The sequence below is a fragment of the Pongo pygmaeus genome, chromosome 1 (genome assembly GCF_028885625.2).
Source record: "Pongo pygmaeus isolate AG05252 chromosome 1, NHGRI_mPonPyg2-v2.0_pri, whole genome shotgun sequence".
Classification (NCBI taxonomy): domain Eukaryota; kingdom Metazoa; phylum Chordata; class Mammalia; order Primates; family Hominidae; genus Pongo; species Pongo pygmaeus.
The window spans coordinates 137,803,656-137,828,434 of record NC_072373.2 but is presented as its reverse complement, the minus strand read 5'-3'; the positions used below and the strand labels follow the sequence as shown (position 1 = coordinate 137,828,434).

At 39.3% G+C, this 24,779-nt stretch overlaps 1 protein-coding gene across 3 annotated transcripts in view; it reads right to left on the bottom strand.

Moving 5' to 3' along the window:
• Window positions 1-24,779, bottom strand: part of GLMN (glomulin, FKBP associated protein) — a 57,315-nt gene that overhangs the window by 29,650 nt on the left and 2,886 nt on the right. For all 3 annotated transcript variants that reach the window (XM_054476382.2, XM_054476383.2, XM_063664823.1), the window contains exons 4-8: window positions 20,090-20,209; window positions 18,866-18,974; window positions 17,586-17,823; window positions 15,180-15,282; window positions 163-350 (exon numbers count right to left, since the gene is read on the bottom strand). In XM_054476382.2, the coding sequence (XP_054332357.1) occupies window positions 163-350; window positions 15,180-15,282; window positions 17,586-17,823; window positions 18,866-18,974; window positions 20,090-20,209 (758 nt within the window). The remainder of the gene's footprint in view (window positions 1-162; window positions 351-15,179; window positions 15,283-17,585; window positions 17,824-18,865; window positions 18,975-20,089; window positions 20,210-24,779) is intronic.

Here is a 24,779-nt window from a genome sequence, read left to right as displayed (position 1 = left end):
TCTTTAACAGATTATAGCTGGGATCATTCTTATTAAAAATAGCCTTTACTATTTATTTAAAATGTATTAGTTTGTTAATATGCATATATTGGACATTAGATAAATGAGAATTTTATGAAATTCCTTTTAGAATACATGAATAAACCAAACACTAACTCTTACCTTAAGACCATTGGAAGCTGATCAATACAGATGCCCTGTACAAATACTAGATATGCCAGAGAAGCCATTGAGTCTGCTAACTGTTTATCTTCTTCTTCTTCAAATTCAAGGTAATTCCAAGTTCTCTTTTTCCTTCCATGATTAAAAATCATTTTGGGGAAAGGGTGTCCAATTGCTGATAAAAAAGCCTATGAAATGGATAAAAAAGGAAACCATAGTACACAGACTCCAAGATGCCCCTCACCCTGTATTCAAACTCCATATTCTCACCAAGGGGAGGTGTAATCACTCCCTTTGAGCGTGAGTGGGACCTATGAGACTTGCTTTCAACCAACAGAATGTGCCAAGATGTCACTCCCATGATTAGATTATATGACAAAAGAGAAGGGGTTTCTGCAGATGTAATTAAGGTCCCAAATCAGTTGATTTTGAGTTATTCAGAAAGGAGACTATCCTGGGTGGCCCTAACTTAATCAGGTATATTTTTAAAGGGGGTCCAGGCCTTCCCTGAGAGTCAGAAACTCTCCCTTGCTGGCTTTAAAGAACTAAGCTGCCATGTTATGAGAAGGCTCATGGACAGAACTACATGGCAAGGGACCAACTACAGGCAGCTCCTAGAAGCTAAATGTGGTCCCTGGCTGACAGCCAGCAAGCAAATGGGGACCTCAGTCCTACAGCTTGGAGGAAATGGAGGAAACCTGGAAGTGGATCTTTCCCCAGTTAAGCTTCTGATAAGACTACAGACCCAGTCAACAACTGGCCTGTAGCCCAATGAGACCTTGAGCAGAGGACCCAATTAAGCTGTGGCTGGACTCCTGATCCATAGAAACTGTGAGATAACAAAGGTATTCTGTTTTAAACTGCTAAGTTTGCAGGAATTTGTTATACAGCAATGACAAACTAATACAGAAGCCAACAGCAAAATCGTATTTTACATAGTATTTTATACATGAGAAGCATTCTAAATTAATTCAGAATCATAGTTTAAAAAAAGTTTAAAATCATGAATTTTATGTATATTTCACAATTTTTTTAAAAACAGTGCTTCAGGGATATTTGAGAGCAATCCGAAATGTGAGACATACAAATATATGAAGCAAGGGTAAAGCAACTAAGATGAAGAATACTGTAGGAACAACGTTCCACTAACACTGTCTGCCTGTAGAGAGTGGGATGCAGGAACGCTGGGCAGGGCAGCTGGGCCTGAGGAAACACTGTTGATCTCTCAGTCATCAGGGTTCTCATGTGAGATGAGAAAGAGAAGCATCTTTGCATGAGTGGGTAGGACCACAGAGCTAAATAAAGCTTTATGCTCAGGAAACAGGATCACTCCTATGCCTCTTATACTGGTACTAATTCTAGTGTACTGGAAAGCACCTACCTTCAGAATCCACTGACACTGATTTTGAGTTTGGCTCTACCATTTACTAGTTGTGTGACACTGGATGAACCATAAAATGGCATAATACCTATGTCAAATATTTATTAAGCAGCTCCACAAAAAAAGTGTAAGAAAGTTAAAAGTCACAACAAACTACCATATAAGAGTTAAAAGGGAATGAATGACAAAAACAGCTAAAGCAGAATGAATAACTTCCACACAAGTCACTCTTTTATTCAATAAACACTTAAGTGCAAGGTGCTGGGCCTGACTTTGTGGGGAATTATAAAGCCAAGTAAGTCTTTTCCAGCCTTCAGGGAGTTAAAATCTGCTGATCCCAGATGGTTCCATTAGTCATTTCAGAATACAAAAAGGAACCATGGAAAATCATCCTCAGTCACAAGAGACTGCTATTCAGCGACCAGATGCTAAATATATACTGCTGCAGTGATTTTCAAAGCCATGCATTCTTGTTATAGCTACAAGACAAAAAGTTTATTGCACTCTTGATTCCAAATGTCCTTAATCATGAAGCTCCATTTCTTTATTCAGCCAATGCTACATGTGTTTTTTCCAGAGTAAGGTAGCCCTGTTTTTTTTTTTTTTGTTTTTTTTGGCGACAAGGTCTCACTCTGTCACTCAGACTGGAGTATAGTGGCATGATCATGGCTCACTGCAACCTTGACTTCCCCAGACTCAAGCAATCCACCCTCCTCAGTCTCCTGAGTAGCTGGGACTACCGGTACATGCCACCATGCCCGCTATTATTTTTTATTTTTTGTATTTTTTATGGAGATGGGGTTTCACCATGTAGCCCAGGCTGGTCTTGAACTCCTGGGCTTAAGTGATCTGCCCACCTTGGCCTCCCAAAGGCCTGGGCCTACAAGCATGAGCTACTGTGCCCAGCCTAAGATACCCTTTTTAAAACATCATTATATGCAACTAGATTCTACAGTGCTGCTCTGGATATCCGAAGTTCAATCTGTTCCCAAATCTGGGCCTTCACTATCTATCCACACACCATCCAGCAGTCTTGCTCAGACCCAGGCTGTACCTGCCACCATACAATTTCTCAATATTCATGGCAGCTTTTGTCCTTTCAGGAATGTTCCTGTACTACAAGCCTTTGGGACATTCTAGTAGTTCTGTACCAAAATAACTTGTACCAAAGTAAGGATGGCTGAGGCCTGTGAATCCCAATCACACCACACTTACCAGTACTTCTCCAGCACAGAACAGAAGACATCTCCTCATTTCATCTCCAAGCTGGTCTCACCTCTACTTCTAGAATGCTATGTGCATCCTTACTGCTGACTCTTTCTACTTGCAATGTTCCTTCTACTGAGATTTTAGAACCACTCACCTATATCCTCAGTCTCTTCATAGGATGCTTGTTCTGCCTCACTGCTTTAACTAAACCTGTCTGATTTCTGGTGGGAGATGTTCATTCTCACACCTTTTATACCACAGGGCCTGGAATGCAGCTGTTGGGTAGGGGAGTACAGGTAGGGGCTTAGCATAGTATTGTAGTATTGGCTTTTTCTGTACTTTTCAACAAAAGCACATTTTCCTTTGATGCAGATAACATACTGTCCTTTTCTTTGTCATATGCTGACTTCCTGGTAATTTCCTGACATTCACTGAAGACTCTGGCACCTTCTCATAATCTTTTTCTCTACCCAATTCCTGCTATGATCCTGGGAAAATTTAATGTTCATGCAGATAACCCCTATAACAGGCTAGTCTCATGGTCCTTTATTATTATTAATTTATTTTTCAATCAAGGAGCAAGTCATTGCATCCACTCTCATGGTTCTCATTCTAAATTCTAGTGACCTTTAGTTCTAATCCATTTCAGTACCTAATCCCATGCTAGATCTCTGAACATCTGGAAGTATTCTGTATTTGATACTTTAAACTCCAATATGCCATTTTCTGACCAAAATCTCTCATCCTCTCTCTCCTAGCAATCTGCTTTTCTACTTCTGACTTCTCCAGTCCTGTGATTCCTTCATTTTGACCTACCTAGGCACTCCCTCCTAACCCCCCTTCTTTCCCTATCCAACCTGAATCATGGATTATTGACCAGTTGAACTATCTGCACCCTGTATTTCCTTCAGCAGTATCTACCCAGTAAAATGCCAGCCTTGGAAAAATAACTGCAATCTACCTTCTCTACTTCTACACACAGGGAGCTGAGTATTGCTGGATAAAAAAATACAGACTATTACCACTACAGTTGTGGTTTCCAAGCACCACTGAGTGCTCAGTACCACTGACTCATGTTTCCATGGTCTTCCACCATCTCTTTCCTTTCCCCTCAGTATTCCAAACCTTCACCAGTTTCCTTAAGCCCTTTTACTCAATGCCCATTTCTACCTCCTCATTATTAAGAGGTCATCTCTCCTTCTCCTAGAAACCTGAGGCCAGTGGGTTTGACTCCCCTAAATTGTAAGATCCCATTCCTGCTACAAATTTCTCAACATGTTTTCTTACCTTGATACCCATTAGTTCTTCCTCTCTAGGACTTCCCTTATGGCCTTGATATTATGTCCAGCCATTTGCTCATAAGCCACATTATTTCAGTTATCTCATAAACACTTGTATTTTTCTGTCAACAGTTTGCACCCCAACAGCTATAAACATGCTCAAGTCTTCCCATCTCCATTACCTTCCTACCCTTAGCTCATGTCTTCTAGCTATTATGTCTCCTTCCTTATTCATCCAAACTCTTTTAAAGAATAGCTTACACTAGTCATCTCCTTTTTCTCATCTGTGATTCATTCTTTTATCAACTCCACTCTGATTTGTCTCCAACACTATACTTAAACTGTTCTTGCTAAGATTACCAATGCCATCTTACTTCCTAAATCCAACAGAAGCTTTTCAGCATACCTCTATGCATTTAACAGTACTGATCACCTCTATCCTTCTGAAATTCTACTATACCAGTTTCTGTGTATTTCTACCACTTCCGACTTCCTTCTTGGGCTCATTTTAAGTGCTGGTACTCTCTAGAGTTCACTCCTGAGCCCTTTTCTCTTGTCACCTCTTTAGGTAATCTCACCCCCTCTCATTCAAAGTATCTCCTGGCCAGGTATGGTGGCTCAGACCTGTAATTCCAGCACTTTGGGAAGCCAAGGTGGGAGGATCACTTGAGCCCAGGAGTTCAAGACCAGTCTGTACAACATAGTGAGACTTCACCTCTACAAAACAAAAATTTTAAATTAGCCAGGCATGCTAGGGCATGCCTGTAAGTCCCAGCTACTCAGGAGGCTGAGGTGGAAGGATCACTTGAGCCTGGGAGGTTGAGGCTGCAGTGAGCCATGGTTGTGCCACTGCACTCCAGCCTAGGCCACACAGCGAGACCCTATCTCAAAAAATATACATACACATTTACATATAATTCTATATTAAATATACATATATTTACATATTAAAATATTTTAAATTCCTTAAAAACCTATTCTCTCTCTGGTTATTAGATATAAATTAAAAAAATTATTGTTAATCTTGTTAGGTGTTAGGCCGGGAACAGTGGCTCTCGCCTGTAATCCCAGTACTTTGGGAGGCCAAAGGCAGCCAGATCGCTTGAGCCCAGGAGTTCGAGACCAGCCTGGGTAACATGGTGAAACCCCATCTCTACCAAAAATACAAAAATTGGCCAGGTGGGACGATGTGTGCCTGCAGTCCCAGCTACTTGGGAGGCTGAGGCAGGAGAACTGCTTGAGCCCAGGAGGCAGAGGTTTCAGTGAGCCGAGATCATGCCACTTCACTCCAGCTTGGGCAATGGGAGTGAAACCCTGTTTCAAAAAATTTTAACAAAAGGTAATAAAATCTTGTTAGGTGTCATAATAGCATGGTGGTTATTTGTTTTTTTAAAAAAGCCCTTATCATTAGGGAAGCATCCTTAAAGACTTACAGATGAATTATGTTTAGGACTTGTTATACTACAGCAAGAAAAGGAGGAGGATAGATAAAACAAAATGGGCAAAATGTTCATAATTATTGAAGCTGGGTGATGGGTACATGGGCATGTGCTATATTATTTTTAGTACTTTTCTGAATGTTTTTAAATTTTTATAATACATTTTTTTTAAAAGCACAAGACCCCCAGATTCTTGCTCTGTATTCTCTATCTCAAGTATTGGCACCTTCATCTACCCAGTTATCCAAGCAAAAACCCTCATCCATGTTTTATTCTAAATCCAATCAATGACCAAATTTTGCCAATTTTACCTACTATAAAGTTCTCAAATCTGCCCTTTCTTTGTCTTTAAAACTATATCCCTACTAACAGAATGTAGCATAAATTTAGTCAATTAAAAAAAGGAAACAAACAAAAACTATCCATACATCTATACTCAGGCTCCCATCCTTTCTTACTTAACTCCCAAGGCTTCCCTACTTCCAATTTTATCCCAGTTAGTCATCTTCCTTTAAAGTGATGAATCCTAAACACAGTTTGATTACATCACTCCCAGATTTAACATCTGTGATACTGTGAAACATATATTTGCTCTTTGTTCCCACTTCCTGGGATATAACTCCTAAAATCCTTGGAATCTCCATAGTGATAAGTGTCTTTATGCTATTGAGTTGACTGATAGCTGGGTCTCCTGGATAGCCTCAGAATGGGAGCTGGTCCGTCAAGGGAACCAACCCTGTGATTAGAAGGTTGGACCTTTCAGTCCCACAGCCCTATCCCCATCCCACCCCAGTAAGGGAAAGGGGCTGAGTATTAACTTGATTACCAGTGGTCAATGATGTAATCAATCATTCCTACATAATGAAGCTTCCATAAAAACCCAAAATGATTGGATTCAGAAAGCTTCTGGAAGCTGAACGCACGAAGTTTCCAGTAGGGTGGTGCATCCAGGCAGGGTATGGAAACTTGGTGCCCCCTCCCCTATACCTAGCCCTATGCATCTCTTCATCTGTATCCTTGGTAATATTCTTTATAGTAAACCACTAAATGTAAGTAAGCAGTTCCCTGAGTTCTGTAAGCCAATCTAGCAAATTAATCAAACCCGAGGAGGGGGTCCTGGGAATCCTGATTTATTGCCAGTCAGAGCACAGGTAAAACATCCTAGGGCTTGAGACTGGCATTGGAAGTGGGGGCAGTCTTGAGGGATTTAGCCCTCAACCTGTGAAATCTGACACTATCTCCAGGTAGGTAATGTTGGAACTGAATTAGAGGACACCCAATTGGTGTCCATTGTACAACTGCTTGCTTGCTTGCCGTGAAGGGCAGGGGGCAGGGCAGGGAACTCCATACATCTGGTGTCAGAAACTTGTTATGACTATAGCAGGAGAAACTGAGTTTGGTTTTTCTACATCACCAGATTTCCTTTAATAGTTTCCAACTTTCATAGTTGTCTTCTCAAAATACATATCATATGTGATGGTGCTTATACTACCTCCAGGAGATGATACTGTGCTCTAGCACTGGCAACAATGAAGAGCCCCCAGACTTTTGTGTGCTCCGGAGAAAACCTTTCACCTCTCCTACTTCATCCCTCACAGCCTCTTCACTATTATCGTGACCATCAGCATTAACCTTATTAAATTATGTATTCCTAATTATATCAGTCACCAAGTCATCTCTCGTCTTCAGAATTTATTCCCATAAACTTCTAGCATCCCTTCATCTGACTCCTTTTTCCATCTCTCCTAAATGAAAATTGGCGCTCATCTGAAAACAGCTGCTTTCTCTGCAACCCTTCAAAAGACTGCTGTATTTTTCATCTATACCCATTGTACCACTGAGCCTGGGAATACATCTGTTCTCCTTGCTGCTTCTACACCATTCTCTCCCCATCCTCTCTAAAAATACCTCAACTCTGAAACTCATTTTTTATGACTTTACCATTTCTACTCCTCTTTGTTGCAGTTAGTAGACCCCAAGGTCACCCCATCACATGGCTTTCCAACATTATAATTCTGTGTGATTTAAATGTACAACCAAAGATCTTCTGATACTCTGAAATCTCAGGTATTTCATTTTCTCTAGTCCAATGACCTTGGCCTCTATCCTCTCCTTTAGAACACCCTCTCATAGTCACACCCCAGACATTGATACTAGTAACTATAAACTTTCCATAATACTATTTTCAAGCATCCTATTCTTTACACCTATTTTTTCAGTTCACCCCTTTTAGTAACCTAACTCCAAACATCTGTCACCCACACCAGGTTCTACAACCTAATGACCCAATCACCTTTTCACTGTCTCTTGCATTTAGTATGTCCTAACTTTACTCCTTACCCAGCTTAAATTCTATGTCCATCATTAAAGTCACTTTGTACATTAAAATCACCTTGCGGCTGAGCACAGTGGCTCATGCCTGTAATCCCTGCACTTTGGGAGGCTGAGGCAGGTGGATCACCTGAGGTCAGGAGTTTGAGACCAGCTTGGCCAACATGGCAAAACCCCAACTCTACCAAAAATACAAAAAATTAGCCAGGCGTGGTGGCAGGTGCCTGTAATCCCAGCTACTTGGGAGGCTGAGGCAGGAGAATTGCTTGAACCTAGGAGGTGGAGGTTGCAGTGAGCTGAGATCATGTCATTGAACCACAGCCTGGGCAACAGAGCGAGACTGTCACCAAAAAAAAAAAAAGGAATCACTTCCAAGATGGCCAAATAGGAACAGCTCAGGTCTGCAGCTCCCAGCGAGATCAACGCAGAAGACCAGTGATTTCTGCATTTCCAACTGAGGTACCTGGTTCATCTCACTGGGACTGGTTGGACAGTGCGTGCAGCCCACGGAGGGCAAGCTGAGGCAGGGTGGGGCATTGCCTCACCCGGGAAGTGCGAGGGGCAGCGAATTTCCCCTTCCCAGCCAAGGAAAGCCGTGACAGACTGTTTCTGGAGAAACGGTACACTCCTGACCAAATACTGTGCTATTCTCACAGTCTTAGCAACCGGCAGACCAGGAGATACCCTCCCATGCCTGGCTTGGTGGGTCCCACACCGATGGAGCCTTGCTCACTGCTAGCGCAGCAGTCTGAGATCGACCTGCGAGGCTGCAGCTGGACAGGGGAAGGGGCGTCCACCAATGCTAAGGCTTTAGAAGCTCACAGTGTAAACAAAGAGGCCTGGAAGCACAAACTGGGCGGAGCCCACTGCAACTCAGCAAGGCCTACGCCTCTATAGATTCTACCTCTGGGGACAGGGCATAGTAGAACAAAAGGCAGCAGACAGCTTCTGCAGACTTAAACATCCGTCTGACAGCTCTGAAGAGAGCAGCGGTTCTCTCAGCATGGCATTCGAGCTCCGACAGTGGACAGACTGCCTCCTCAAGCGGGTCCCTGACCCCCGCGTAGCGTGATTGGGAGACACCTCCCAGTAGGGGGCCGACAGACACCTCAAACAGGCGGGTGCCCCTCTGGGACAAAGCTTCCAGAGGAAGGATCAGGCAGCAATATTTGCTGTTCTGCAGCCTCCACTGGTGATACCCATGCAAACAGGGTCTGGAGTGGACCTCTAGCAAACTCCAACAGACCTGCAGCTGAGAGGTCTGTTAGAAGGAAAACTAACAAACAGAAAAGAATAGCATCAACATCAACAGAAAGGACATCTACACCAAAACCCCATCTGTAGGTCACCAACATCAAAGACCAAAGGTAGATAAAACCACAAAGATGGGGAGAAACCAGAGCAGAAAAGCTGAAAATTCCAAAAAACAGAGCGCCTCTGCTCTTTCAAAGGATCACAGCTCCTCGCCAGCAAGGGAACAAAACTGGACGGAGAATGAGTTTGAGGAGTTGTCAGAAGTAGGCTTCAGAAGGTCGGTAATAACAAACTTCTCTGAGCTAAAGGAGCATGTTCTAACCCATCACAAGGAAGCTAAAAACCTTGAAAAAAGGTAAGACAAATAGCTAACTAGAATAAACAGTGTAGAGAAGCACTTAAATGACCTGATGGAGCTGAAAACCATGGCACGAGAACTTCATGACGCATGCACAAGCTTCAGTAGCTGATTTGATCAAGTGGAAGAAAGGGTATCAGTGACTGAAGATCCAATTAATGAAATAAAGCAAGAAGACAAGATTAGAGAAAAAAGAGTGCAAAGAAACGAACAAAGCCTCCAAGAAATACGGGACTATGTGAAAAGACCAAATCTATGTTTGATTGGTGCACCGGAAAGTGACAGGGAGAATGGAACAAAGTTAGAAAACACTCTTCAGGATATTATCCAGGAGAACTTCCATAACCTAGCAAAGCAGGCCAACATTCAAATTCAGGAAATACAGAGAACACCACAAAGACACTCCTTGAGAAGAGCAACCCCAAGACATATAATTGTCAGATTCACCAAGGTGGAAGTGTAGGAAAAACTGTTAAGGGCAGCCAGAGAGAAAGGTCAGGTTACCCACAAAGGGAAGCCCATCAGACTAACAGCGGATCTCTCGGCAGAAACCCTACAAGCCAGAAGAGAGTGGGGGCCAATATTCAACATTCTTAAAGAAAAGAATTTTCAACCCAGAATTTCATATCCAGCCAAACTAAGCTTCATAAGTGAAGGAGAAATAAAATCCTTTACAGACAAGCAAATGCTAAGAGATTTTTGTCACCACCAGGCCTGCCTTACAAGAGCTCCTGAAGGATGCACTAAACATGAATAGGAATGACCGGAACCAGCCACTGCAAAAACATGCCAAATGGTAAAGACCAGTGACACTATGAAGAAACTGCATCAATTAACAGAAAAAATAACCAGCTATCATCATAATGACATGATCAAATTCAAACATAACAATATTAACTTTAAATGTAAATGGGCTAAATGCTCCAATTAAAAGACACAGACTGGCAAACTGAATAAAGAGTCAAGACCCATCGGTGTGCTGTATTCAGGAGACCCATCTCACATGCAAAGATGCACATGGGCTCAAAATAAAGAGATGGAGGAAGATCTACCAAGCAAATGGAAAACAAAAAAAAAGCAAGGGTTGCAATCCTAGTCTCTGATAAAACAGACTTTAAACCAACAAAGATCAAAAGAGACAAAGAAGGCCACTACATAATGGTAAAGCGATCAATTCAACAAGAAGAGCTAACTATCCTAAATATATATGCATCCAATACAGGAACACCCAGGTTTATAAAGCAAGTCCTTAGAGACCTACAAAGATACTTAGACTCCCACACAATAATAATGGGAGACTTTCACACCCCACTGTCAATATTACACAGACCAATGAGACAGAAGGTTAACAAGGATATCCAGGACTTGAACTCAGCTCTGGAACAAGTGGACCTAACAGACATCTACAGAACTCTCCACCCCAAATCAACAGAATATACATTCTTCTCAGCACCATATCACACTTATTCTAAAATTGACCATATAATTGGTTGTAAAATACTACTCAGCAAATGTAAAAGAACAGAAATCACAACAAACTGTATCTCAGACCACAGTGCAATCAAATTAGAACTCAGGATTCAGAAACTCACTCAAAACTGCACAACTACATGGAAACTGAACAACCTGCTCCTGAATGACTACTGGGTATATAACGAAATGAAGGCAGAAATAAAGATGTTCTTTGAAACCAATGAGAACAAAGACACAACATACCAGAATCTCTGGGACACATTTAAAGCAGTGAGTAGAGGGAAATTTATAGCACTAAATGCCCGCAAAAGAAAGCAGGAAAGAGCTAAAATTGACATCCTAACATCACAATTAAAAGAATTGGAGAAGCAAGAGCAAACAAATTCAAAAGCTAGCAGAAGGCAAGAAATAACTAAGATCAGGGCAGAACTGAAGGAGATAGATACACAAAAAACTCTTCAAAAAAATCAATGAATCCAGGAGCTGGTTTTTTGAAAAGATCAACAAAATACATAGATCTCTAGCAAGATTAATAAAGAAGAAAAGAGAGAAGAATCAAATAGATGCAATAAAAAATGATAAAGGGGATATCACCACCGATCCCACAGAAATACAAACTACCATCAGAGAATAGTATAAACACCTCTATGCAAATAAACTAGAAAATCTAGAAGACATGGGTAAATTCCTGGACACATACACCCTCCCAAGACTAAATCAAAAAGAAGTTGAATCTCTGAATAGACCAATAACAGGTTCTGAAATTGAGGCAATGATTAATAGCCTACCAACCAAAAAAAGTCCAGGACCAGACAGATTCACAGCCGAATTCAACCAGAGGTACAAAGAGGAGATGGTACCATTCCTTCTGAAACTATTCCAATCAATAGAAAAAGAGGGAATCCTCCCTAACTCATTTTAGGAGGCTAGCATCATCCTGATACCAAAGCCTGGTAGAGAGACAACAAAAAAAGAGAATTTTAGGGCAATCTCCCTGATGAACATTGATGTGAAAATCCTCAATAAAACACTGAATCCAGCAGCACATCAAAAAGCTTATCCGCCACGATCAAGTCGGCTTCATCCCTGGGATGCAAGGCCGGTTCAACATATGCAAATCAATAAACGTAATCCATCACATAAACAGAACCAACGACAAACACCACATGATTATCTCAATAGATGCAGAAAACGCCTTGGATAAAATTCAACAGCCCTTCATGCTAAAAACTCTCAATAAACTAGGTATTGATGGAACGTATCTCAAAATAATAAGAGCTTTTATGACAAACCCACAGCCAATATCATACTGAATAGGCAAAAAATTGGAAGCATTCCCTTTGAAAACTGGCACAAGACAAGGATGCCCTCTCTCACCACTCCTATTCAACACAGTGTTGGAAGTTCTGGCTAGGGCAATCAGGCAAGAGAAAGAAATGAAGAGTATTTGATTAGGAAAAGAGGAAGTCAAATTGTCCCTGTTTGCAGATGACATGATTGTATATTTAGAAAACCCCATTGTCTCAGCCCAAAATCTCCTTAAGCCGCTAAGCAACTTCAGCAAAGTCTCAGGATACAAAATCAATATGCAAAAATCATAAGCATTCCTATACACCAATAATAAGCAGACAGCCAAATCATGAGTGAATTCCCATTCACAATTACTACAAAGAGAATAAAATAGCTAGGAATCCAACTTACAAGGGATGTGAAAGACCTCTTCAAGGAGAACTACAAACCACTGTTCAACAAAATAAAAGAGGACACAAACAAATGGAAGAACATTCCATGCTCATGAATAGGAAGAATCCATATCATGAAAGTGGTCATACTGCCCAAAGTAATTTACAGATTCAATGCTATCCCCATCAAGCTACCACTGACTTTCTTCACAGAATTGGAAAAAACTACTTTAAAGTTCATATGGAACCAAAAAAGAGCCCGTATAGCCAAGACAATCCTAAGCCAAAAGAACAAAGCTGGAGGCATCAAGCTACCTGACTTCAAACTATGCTACAAGGATACAGTAACCAAAACAGATTGGTACTGGTACCGAAACAGATATATAGACCAATGGAACAGAACAGAGGCCTCAGAAATAACACTACACATCTACAACCATCTGATCTTTGACAAACCTGACAAAAACAAGCAATGGGGAAAGGATTCCCTATTTAATAAATGGTGCTGAGAAAACTGGCTAGCCATATGTAGAAAGCTGAAACTGGATGCCTTCCTTACACCTTATGCAAAACTTAACTCAAGATGGATTAAAGACTTAAATGTAAGACCTAACACCATAAAAACCCTAGAAGAAAACCTAGGCAATACCATTCAGGACATAGGCATGGGCAAGGACTTCATGATTAAAACACCAAAAGGAACGGCAACAAAAGCCAAAATAGACAAATGGGATTAATTAAACTAAAGAGCTTCTGCACAGCAAAAGAAAGTATCATCAGAGTGAACAGGCAACCTACAGAATGGGAGAAAATCTTTGCAATCTACCCATCTGACAAAGGGCTAATATCCAGAATCTACAAAGAACTTAAACAAATTTACAAGAAAAAAACAACCCCATCAAAAAGTGGGCAAAGGATATGAACAGACACTTCTCAAAAGAAGACATTTATACAGCCAACAGACATGAAAAAATGCTCATCATCGCTGGTCATCAGAGAAATTCAAATCAAAACCAGTGAGATACCATCTCACGCCAGTTAGAATGGCGATCATTAAAAAGTCAGGAAACAACAGATGCTGGAGAGGATGTGGAGAAATAGGAATGCTTTTACACTGTTGGTGGGAGTGTAAATTAGTTCAACCATTGTGGAAGACAGTATGGTGATTCCTCTAGGATCTAGAACTAGAAATACCATTTGACCCAGCCATCCTAATACTGGGCATATACCCAAAAGATTATAAATCATTCTATGATAAAGACATATGCACACGTGTGTTTCCTGTGGCACTACTCACAATAGCAAAGACTTGGAACCAACCCAAATGTCCAATGATAGACTAGATTAAGAAAATGTGGCACATATATACCATGGAATACTATGCAGCCATAAAAAAAGATGAGTTCATGTCCTTTGCAGGGACATGGATGAAGCTGGAAACCATCATTCTAAGCAAACTATCACAAGAACAGAAAACCAAACACCGCATGTTCTTACTCATAGGTAGGAGTTGAACAATGAGAACACAAGGACACAGGGTGGGGAACATCACACACCACGGCCGGTCAGGACGTAGGGGGCTGAGGGAGGGATAGCATTAGGACAAATATCTAATGTAAATGATGAGTTGATGGGTGCAGCAAACCAACATGGCACATGTATACCTATGTAACAAACCTGCATGTTGTGCACATGTACCCTAGAACTTAAAGTACCATTGAAAAAGAAATCACCTTACATACATGCTCAATCCCTTGCCCCCCTCTTGCTCTCTGCAACTTACCCTGTTCTCAAAACCCCACCCTAATTAAACCAAATGTTACTCCTATGCTGCACCTGCACTCATGTAGCTGAACATGGCTGAAGAAAACTACACAGCCACATGGACTTTCTCTTTGGAAATTCAGAAACATCAACTTAAAATAAATTTTTTAATATTTCAGATTATTTCTCTAATACAGAATCTGAGCACATTTTAAAATACTATTGATGCATAAAGCCAAATTGCTTTTAAAATAAAATTTACTTAAATATGGAGCTATTTTGAAAATATTTATCACGGGGCATGGAATTTCCACTCTAGGAGTTTTAAAGAAATAATTTGAAAAGTATGCAAAAATTTAATTACTAGGTTACTTAGCATAGACTTAACAGTTAAAAAAAGAAACTTGGAGTTGTCCTACAATAATGAAAAATTAGAAACAATCCAAATGTCGAACTATATGGCACAGGTGAAATACATTATACTAAGTTCACACCATGGAACACTATTAAGCCAATGGAAAAATATTCATAATATACTGTCAAAGAGGAAAAAGGCAGATTACAAGAGTGTGTATATATATATATATATATGTATAAAAATCTTTGAAAAATTTATATATATATGTATTATTATAAATAAGTATATAAGAAAAAAGCCTGGAGGATGTTAATATTTATCTTTGGATAATAAAATTATTGCTGTTTTATTTTCCATCTTTTGTTTATGTGTGTTCTACAGAAAATACATATTTCTTTATTAATGAATGTATCGATTTACATGTGCAGTACTGAGAATATAGTGGGATAACATTTGAGATTATAGCAGATTAAATTAGCTGTACTTACTATTATTTCTGATGCAAAATACCTGAAAGGATCATTTCCACCTTCTTCAGACTGTTCAAGGAATTGTGCTGTCAGCAAAGGGCATTTCAAGCTTTTGAAACAACTAAGGCATAAGAAATAGGTAACTATGAAATCAACACTTCCAAGTATAAAATCCCTAGGTCTTCAAATCTAAATTAATTTTACTTGAAAAATAACATAGGCACTGCTATGGTTTGAATGACTCTGCTCTCCAAAACTCATGTTGAAATTTAACTGCCATAAGGAGGTGGGAATTAGGCCAAGGGGGCTCCACTCTCACGGATGAGATTAATGCTGTTATAAAAGGGCAAGTTCAGCCCACTTTTGCCTTTTGCCCTTTTACCTTCAGCCACATTATGACACAGCTAGAAGGCCCTTGCCAGATGCCAGTGCCTTAATTGTAGACTTCCCAGCCTCCAGAACTGTGAGCCAATGAATTTCTATTCATTATAAATCACCCAGTCTTAGGTATTCTGTTATATCAGCACAAATGGATTAAGACAAGCATCAATAACTCAATGGTCTATAAAACTGGTGATGTAATGTCGTTCGTACTAGTAATGGGGAGAACATGAGAACACCTTGCTAGACTCAACATGCTAAGACTGACTTCTACATCTGAACTATTCCATTGAATTCTGAATGTTTGAGGGCTGGTGCTAGTCTATGATGTTGTTTTCATTAGTTCAAAGAAAAAATCAGGAAATACAGTCATTTTTTCACACAGCTCTATTTGTCTTATTTAGAAAACCAAACTTTATTCTGTGATTAAGCCTTTCCTATTTCTTTAGTTAAAATACCTTTTCTTTTATGAACTAATGGGTTTTTTAATTGTTAAAAATTTTTTTTTTGAGACAGGGTCTCTGTCACCCAGGCTGGAGTACAGTGGCACAATAATAGCACACTGTAACCTCAAATTCCTGGGCTCAAAGGATCCTCCTGCCACAGCCTCCCAAGTAGCTGGGACTACAGGCACACACCACCATGCCCAGTTAACTTTTTTATTTTTTGTAGAGACAGGGTCTCACTATATTGCCCAGGCTGGTCTGAAACTCCTGAGCTCAAGCAATCTCCCAGCTTGGCCTCCCAAAGTGTTAGGATTACAGGCGCGAGCCACCACGTCTGGCTGTAAATTTTTTTTTAAATGTCCTAACCTGACAAGTAGGAAGCTAAAAATAGTATTAGTCTCCAAAATTAAAATATTATTTTATATTCTATTTTTTAGAGACAAGGTCTTGCTATGTTGCCCAGGCTGGGCCTCAAGTGATCCTCCTGCCTCAGCCTCCCAAGTAGCCAAAATTTAAAAATTACTGGTCCATGTAATTAATCTAGTCTATCACTGTCCAACAGAAATATAACATAGCCCCATATATAATTTAAGATCTTTTAGTAGACACATGAAAAAAGTAGTAAGAATGGGAGAGATGATTTTAATAATCTTAACCCAATATATCTGAAATATTGTCATTTCAACATGTTATCAATATAAAAATTATTGAGGTATTTTACTGTTTTTTTTTTTTTAATAACAAGTCTTCAAGATCCAGGGGATATTTTATACTTAAAGTATATCTGAATTTGGACCAGCCATATGTCAAGTGCTACAGCCATATTGAATAGTAGATGTTTAGTCTATAGTACCCATGGAGGGAATGCTATTGGGTGGATACTCTACTACTATTTTTGTGGTCCAGTTGGATGTTCTGTCTGGTGGTCTTTCTGCTGCTTCCTTTGAAAGAGTAAAACACAATTTCTCCACAGAGCTACCTATATCTATTTCCCACACTCACCCTGAGCTACATGTATCTATTTCCCCCGCTTTCATTATTCACTTACTATGATGAATAAGGCAATACAAAGAAGAATATAAAGTAAATGAATGGATTTTGGTTTTATAATTATTTTATTAATTAATTTCTTAAAGACAGGGTCTTGCTCTGTTGCCCAGACTGGAGTACAGTGGCCAATCATCATTCACTGCAGCCTCACACTCCTGGATTCAACCCATCCTCTAGCCTCAGCTTCCCAAAGTAGTAGCACTCCAGGTATATGCCACTACATCTAGCTAATTTTTAAATTTTTTTGTAGAGATGGGGGTCTCACTATGTTGCCAAGGCTGGTCTCAAACTCCTGGCCCCAAGCAATCCTCTCACTTCAGTCTCCCACAGTGATGGGATTACATGTGTGAGCCACTACACCTGGCCTATAATTTTTTAAAATATAAATGTCTCAAGTTCCCATGCTGTATCAACTGAACCCCACATTCTTCTAAAATTCAAAATCTGAAACTAGATTTCTATTTACATGTCAAAGTGAAGAAACATAAAATAACTAAACTATCAATTACTAAAGTCCACTGTGAGATGTTCTTAAAATTATACTTACAATTTCAGTAATTCATCCTTTAACTTTTCATTTTCCAGTGAGTTTTCTTTGTTATCAATGACTTCTTCCACAAAAGGCTTAGTGAACTCTATTAAGGCCTTGCAACACTGACAAAGGCCATAGTCATCCATTTGTATTTGTTCTTTTGAGTATGGAACAGGAAGAAGAGATAGCTGATTCCAAAGGGTAGACAATGCTAATCCAATTGAATATGCCTTGTTATGAAGTTTCTGAATCACTAAAACAGAGATCAAGTTGTCGCTCATCAAGTAAGCTAAACATGGGACAAGGAATTCAGCAAAGTGGAATTATAAGACACTTCCTCCTCCTACATTTTAACAACTCTTGAATCAAGATGACACATCACAGTCTAATTGGCAGTGTTTTTTTCTTCTTAGTTGTGCACAAAATAATACAGCATCTTGCCATGAAATGTTGTTTAGGTTATGTTTATAACAGACTATGTGTAACAGGCTATGTACTTAAGACAGAAACATGTTCTTTCCATGTTTTTGGGTTGTTATAAGCAGAAAATATGAGTGTATTGTAAACTATAAAGCACTATACAAATAGGAGGTGGTATTATTAGATTTTTTTTCCCTAGAAGACTGAATATTACAGGTAGTATGAAGCTGGTAGGCATTCATATTTAAAACAAATTTAATTTCTGATTCTAGGTCCCTCTATCAGATTGTGAGATAAACGAATTTCCTAAAATGAAAAATAACCTCTTCCCATGGATACTGTCTGTCTTGGTTGCCAAGACCCATTACCTACCAATACTGTTACTGCACTCAGCCATGGAGCCTCATCATCCCATAGCTCCTCGTTTCATTCTTCAGTAGTACCTTTGCTATGCCCAATCCAACCTCCCAAAGCAGAGGCTGAGCAATGCCTTGCCTGATACTCTTCTGGACTACCATAATGCTATCAGATTTAGTACTGCAGACACCACAGAGGTAATCCTTGAAACATGTTTAGAGAGAAAATTCTAGATTTAAGCAGCAGATAGGAAGGTTAGGCAAAAAGGTATAGGTTTCAATATAGCACATGAAAAATAGTATGACATTCAACAGAATATTTACTGGGTACCCACTCTGGCCAGATACTACAATCTTTCTATGAGCAGCAGGATTCACATTGGCATTGCTACTATTGGTTCAAGCAGAGTACTCACTAATTGGCTGTAAACTTTACTTTGGTGTAGTATTGACATTTTGGGGTAACCATCAAGGCACTTAGAGATACAACAAGTACTCTGATATCAAAATTCTCATTACCTGTTTGTAATGGCTGGAGCAAAAGAAGAATACTTCGGGATATCTGTTTTCCAGAGGGCTCTTCAATCAGTTCAAGCAAACCCAACAATAATTCCTTTGGATTGCATAACTATAAAAATATTCACAATTGAACCTGTTTAATACAAGTTGTATTTAAAGCCACATTATTACTATTTTTAAGAAGGCATATATTGACAAAATATTACACAATTATGTTTTTGCTTAACATTAAAATTATTTATACAATTGTTGAAAAAATATGCACGAGCAAAACACAGAATCTGTGATGGTCAAGTAACTATAAAACTAAAAAGAAGCAAGAAGTCAGTGGATCTTTAAGCTCAGGTTTCCTTTGAGCTTCACCTGTCTACTCTGAAATTGCCTTAATAGATTCCCAGGGGCTCCAGCAGGTGGGACCTTTCAATCCCATGCTGCAAGCCTATTTAGACTAGTCTGGAATCTCTTTTGTATTTTTTGAACAGGTAAAACTTTGCATTGCTTTCTGACTGGCCATATCTTATCATCTCACTTGACTGGTTTTTTAAAAGCTCCCAGCTCCCATAGTCAATAACTCATACAGATGGAGCTCTCCTTCCAATATATATTTGGGTATATTCGCACTGATCACTAAGCAGTTTCTTATAATATCCTTTTTCTCAGAATTTATCTTTCTTAGCCATCAAATATTGACTTTAAACTCTACTAGCCTTTTACCCAGGGTCTCTTTCTAAGGTTGTTAGTCACAACTGATCTGTGTTCTACCCTATTCCTACTTCCATTTTAATCACTTGTATTCTAGGCCTTCCATTTTCTTTTAGGGAACATACCACAAAGGAAAGAGGACTGAGATTTTAATTCTAGTTCCAATGTTGCCAAAAGATAAATGTGACCTTGAACTACCTCTCTAAAGCTTGTATTCCACATCTATACAATAAGGCTACTTGTTAAAATATAGCTTCCCAGGTCTCTCCCTGGAGATGCTGAATCAATGGGTCTGATATGAGGTTAATATGAGGTTAGATGATTCTTTTATCCAGAAAATTTGGGAAATCCTGAAATGGAATTGCCTATCCAATCAATAAGACTGGGTCTTTTCTCCAACGAGTTCCTTTCTGCATGCACTTTCATGAACCAAAAGCTTTCTTACCAAACAATAAACATTACAGGGAATTATAAAATACTGCTGTGTGTTATGATAAAGAGAATCTTGTTTTGTTAACTTACCTTTACCAATAAATCAAAGATCAAAAAATAAACTTTTCTTTTATTATCCTCTTTATTTTTACACAAAAGGCATCGAACAACAGGACCAACGAGATTCCAGCCCATATTCTTGATGATGACCTGTAAAAACATTTTCAGAGTAAAGCAAACACTGCCATCTATAGGACTCTCACAGTGTGCTTTCCTATCTTGGAAGAGCTCAGAATTGTCTTTAAAATAGGAAGATGAGACAAGTGAGGCCTATGACATTTCACCACAGACTTTCCAGGGCTGGCTACTAACAGACATCAACATTTTTAAATAGTTTTTAATATGTTCACTGAGGAAAGGCAAAAGGGTCTTTACTTTTTATCAGGCAAGTTGGTGTTTCCCAAGATTTAAATAGTGCCTCTATTTCCAACAAGAGAGTTAATTTGCTTAATACAGGTACTTAACTTCCATAGACAATTTTATATTGTCTATGGAAATCCAGCCAATGCTTATGTACCTTTTAAAGCTCCTTGGAGTCTCTAAATATAATCATTGTAATTTATATAAAAAAGAAGGGATACAACTTCATTAATTTTCTCTCCTACATGCAAGTGGCTTCTATGTTCAAAGATATTTCAGAATGCTTACCATACAAGTAAAAGTTTATCTTTATAATGACTAATTCACATTCATTATCAAAACCACTGATTCTCAAAAGTATCAACAATGTATTCCACTTCTCTGGCCTGCTTTGTACTTTAACTCATCAGTATTTACCAAGCCTACACTATAATATACTAAGGGTTAGAAATAAAGTGAGGAACACACTGGATAAGATCACTACCCTCCTAGAGTTTACATTCTAGAATCCTTCTTTAAAAGCACGGTGGTTGGCTGGGTGCAGTGGCTCACGTCTCTAATCCCAGCACCTTAGGAGGCTGAGGCAGGAGGATCACTTGAGCCCAGGAGTTTGAGACCAGCCTGGGCAACCTAGTGAGACCCTGTCTCTATTTTTCAAAGTTAAATACATTCTTATTTATTTATTTATTTTGAGACTGAGTCTCACTCTGTTGCCCAGGCTGGAGTGCAGTGGCGCTGTCCCGGCTCACTGCAAGCTCTGCCTCCTGGGTTCACATCATTCTCCTGTCTCAGCCTCCCAAGTAGCTGGGGCTACAGGCACCCGCCACCACGCCCAGCTAATTTTTTGTATTTTTTTTTTTTTTTTTTAGTAGAGATGGGGTTTCACCGTGTTAGCCAGGATGGTCTCAATCTCCTGACCTCATGATCTGCCCACCTCAGCCTCCCAAAGTGCTGGGATTACAGGCGTGAGCCACTGCACCCCATCTTTTTTTTTTTTAAAGCATGGTGGCTCATGCCTGTAATCCCAACACTTTGGGAGGCTGAGGTGGGCAGATCACTTGAGCTCAGGAGTTCAAGACCAGCCTGGGCAACATGGCCAAACCCTGTGTACAAAATACAAAAATTAGCTGGGTCTGGTGGCACACGCTTGTAGCCCCAGCTACTTGGGAGGATGAGTGGGAGTTTGGCTTCAGCCTGGGAGGCAGAGGTAGCAGTGAGTTGTGATCACACCACCGCAAACCAGCCTGGGTGACAGAGACAGACCCTATCTCAAAAAAATATATAAATAAAGAAAAAGCAGATCTAACCCATCTGACAAGGGATTAATAACCAGAATAGAAAAGAAGCTCAAACAACACTAAAGGAAAAAATCTAATAATCCGATAAAAAAATTGGCAAAAGATTTGAATAGACATTTCCCAAAAGGCATACAAATGGCAAACAAGCATATGAAAAGAAGGTGCACATCATGATCAGAGAAATGCAAATCAAAACTACAATGGGATATCATCTCACCCCAGTTAAAATGGCTTATATCCAAAAGACAGTCAATAACAAATGCTGGCAAGGATATGGAGAAAAGGAAACCCTCACATATTGTTGCGATATATATTGTCGCGATCTCAGCTCACTGCAAGCTCCACCTCCTGGATTCACGTCATTCTCCTGTCTCAGCCTCCCAAGTAGCTGGGGCTACAGGTGCCCGCCACCACGCCCGGCTAATTTTTTTTATTTTTTTTTTCAGATATTGTTGGTAGGAATGTAAATTACTACAACCATTAATGAGAACAGTTTGGCAGTTCCTCAAAAAATACAAAAATAGAGCTACCATATGATCCAGCAATCCCACTGCTGGGTATATACCCAAAATAAAGGATATCACTATATTGAAGAGATATTTGCACTCCCATGTTCATTGCAGCACTGTTTACAATATCTCAGATTTGGAAGCAACCTAAGTGTCCATCGACAGATGAATGGATAATGAAAATGTGGTACACATACACAATGGAGTACTATTTGGCCATAAAAATGAACAACATCCTGTCATTTGCAATAACATGGATGGGACTATAGACCATTATGTTAAGTGAAAGAAGTCAGGCACAGAAAAACATTGAATGTTCTCACTTTTTTGTGGGATCTGAAAACCAAAACAACTGAACTCATGGACATAGAGAGTAGGAGGATGGTTACCAGAGGCTGCAAATGGCAGTGGGAAGCAGGGAAGATGGCTAATGGGTACCAAAAAAAAAAAAAAGTTATAAGTAATGAATAAGACCTACTATTTGATAGCACAACAGGGTGACTATAGTCAATAACTAATTGTACATTTTAAAGTAACTAAATGAGTATAATTGGTTTGTTTGTAACACAGAGGATAAATGCTTGAGGGGATGGATACCCCATTCTCTATGATATTCTTATTTCACATTGCATGTCTGTATCAAAACATCTCATGTACCCATCAATATATATGCCTTCTATGTACCCACAAAAATTAGAATTTTTTTTTAAAAAGTTGATCTAGGAAGAAGACAAAATGACACCTATAATACCTCATCTTGACCCCAGTCTTGTAAGATAATAAAAATAGAGTATAGGATACAGTAGTCTCCCCACTTATCTGCAGAGGGTACATTCCAGGACCCCCAGTGGATGCCTGAAACCATGAATAGTACCAAACGCTATATATAAATACTATACATGCATATCTGTGACAAAGTTTAATTTATGAGATTAACAATAACTACAACAATTATAATATACTGTAATAAATAGTATGTGAATGGTCTCTCACAAAGCAGTAAATAGTAAATCTTTTTATTTTTATTTTTTTTCTTTAATTCACTCTTATAGTTGAAGATAATAGTAAATCTTGGTCAATTTTGATAGTGTCACCTGGCAAGAAAATTAAATTGTAGTCAGTTTTTTGTTGTTGTTGAGATGGGGTCTCACTGTTTCCCAGGCTGGAGTGCAGTGGTACGATCTTGGCTCACTGCAGCCTCCACCTCCTGGGTTCAAGCAATCCTCCCATCTCAGTCTCCCGAGTAACTGGGATTACAGGGGCGTGCCATCACACCTGGCTAATTTTTGCATTTTTTGTGGAGACAGGGTTTCACCATGTTGGCCAGGCTGGTCTCGAACTCCTGACCTTAGGTGATCCACCCGCCTCGGCCTCCCGAAGTGCTGGGATTATAGGCATGAACCACTGTGCCCAGCCTGTAGTCAGTTTTGAACATTGTCTTATCAATATCTGAACCTTTGCATTTAGCTGACCACATATTGCAAAGGTGATTCTCAAACTATTAAGACTAAGCCTCACAATGTTTAAATCTATCCCATTGGCTATTCAGAAGCATGCTAAAAATAAAATGCTGAGGCATGCAATGCCTGAAAAATACTTTGTTTATACTTCCCTTTTCCTTCTGCCTCACTGATGTGGTGCTGATCCTCATCTCCTTGGCAGGCCTCTTCTCTCTGTTTCTTAAATTCTTCAAGATGGGATCTTGGGCCTCTTCTCTTCTGCCCCTTTTATGTGAACTCAGGTAAATTCTTGTTTTTTTTTTCACCCCTCAATGCTTCAATTACCCAATCTTTAGGTAATTAAAGTCTCACAGATATGTGTCTCAGAGATCTACATCTTAATTCCTCTATCTCTACTGAGCTCAAAACCTTATTTTCCAGTTGACTGCTGTACTTAAACTCAAAATTTCTAAAAGTCAACTCACTTGTTCCTTTAGGAAACTTTTCCCTCTACTTAGGTTGCCTTTTTCTGTTTGATATCATATGTTATCCTTTTAGAGGCTAGAAACCCAGTCATTTTTGATGCCTCACCCTCTCAATCAAACAATCCCCTGTATTCTACCCTAAAACCATACGCCATACAGCACTAACCAGAGGTAGAGCAGAGTGGTTAGGAGCTCCAAAACCATGCTACACAGGTCTGAATCTTGGATGTTACATAAAAGTTGACTTACTTTTGGGCAAGTCATTTAACCTTTCAGTTACAAAATGAACACCTACCTTCTGAGATTTTGGAGAGACTAATTAAGTTAGTAAATGTAAAGGACTAAAGACAGCATCTGGTACATGTAAATATGCAATAAATATTAGTTGTTATTAATTTTTTTATTATTAGCTAAAAGCTAAGTACTTTAGAAGGTTATCCTCTGAGAACACAATTAGAAAAAAATCAAGAAGAGTTTAAAAAACATAAAATTTATTATATTGGGGGTTACAAAGTTATCATAAACATATATCAAAAACTAAATAAAATGTCCTATTTTAATAAAAAATAAGAAGGGTATAAGCCATTTGAACTATGACTAAGAGATGCTATAATAATGTATGATTAAAA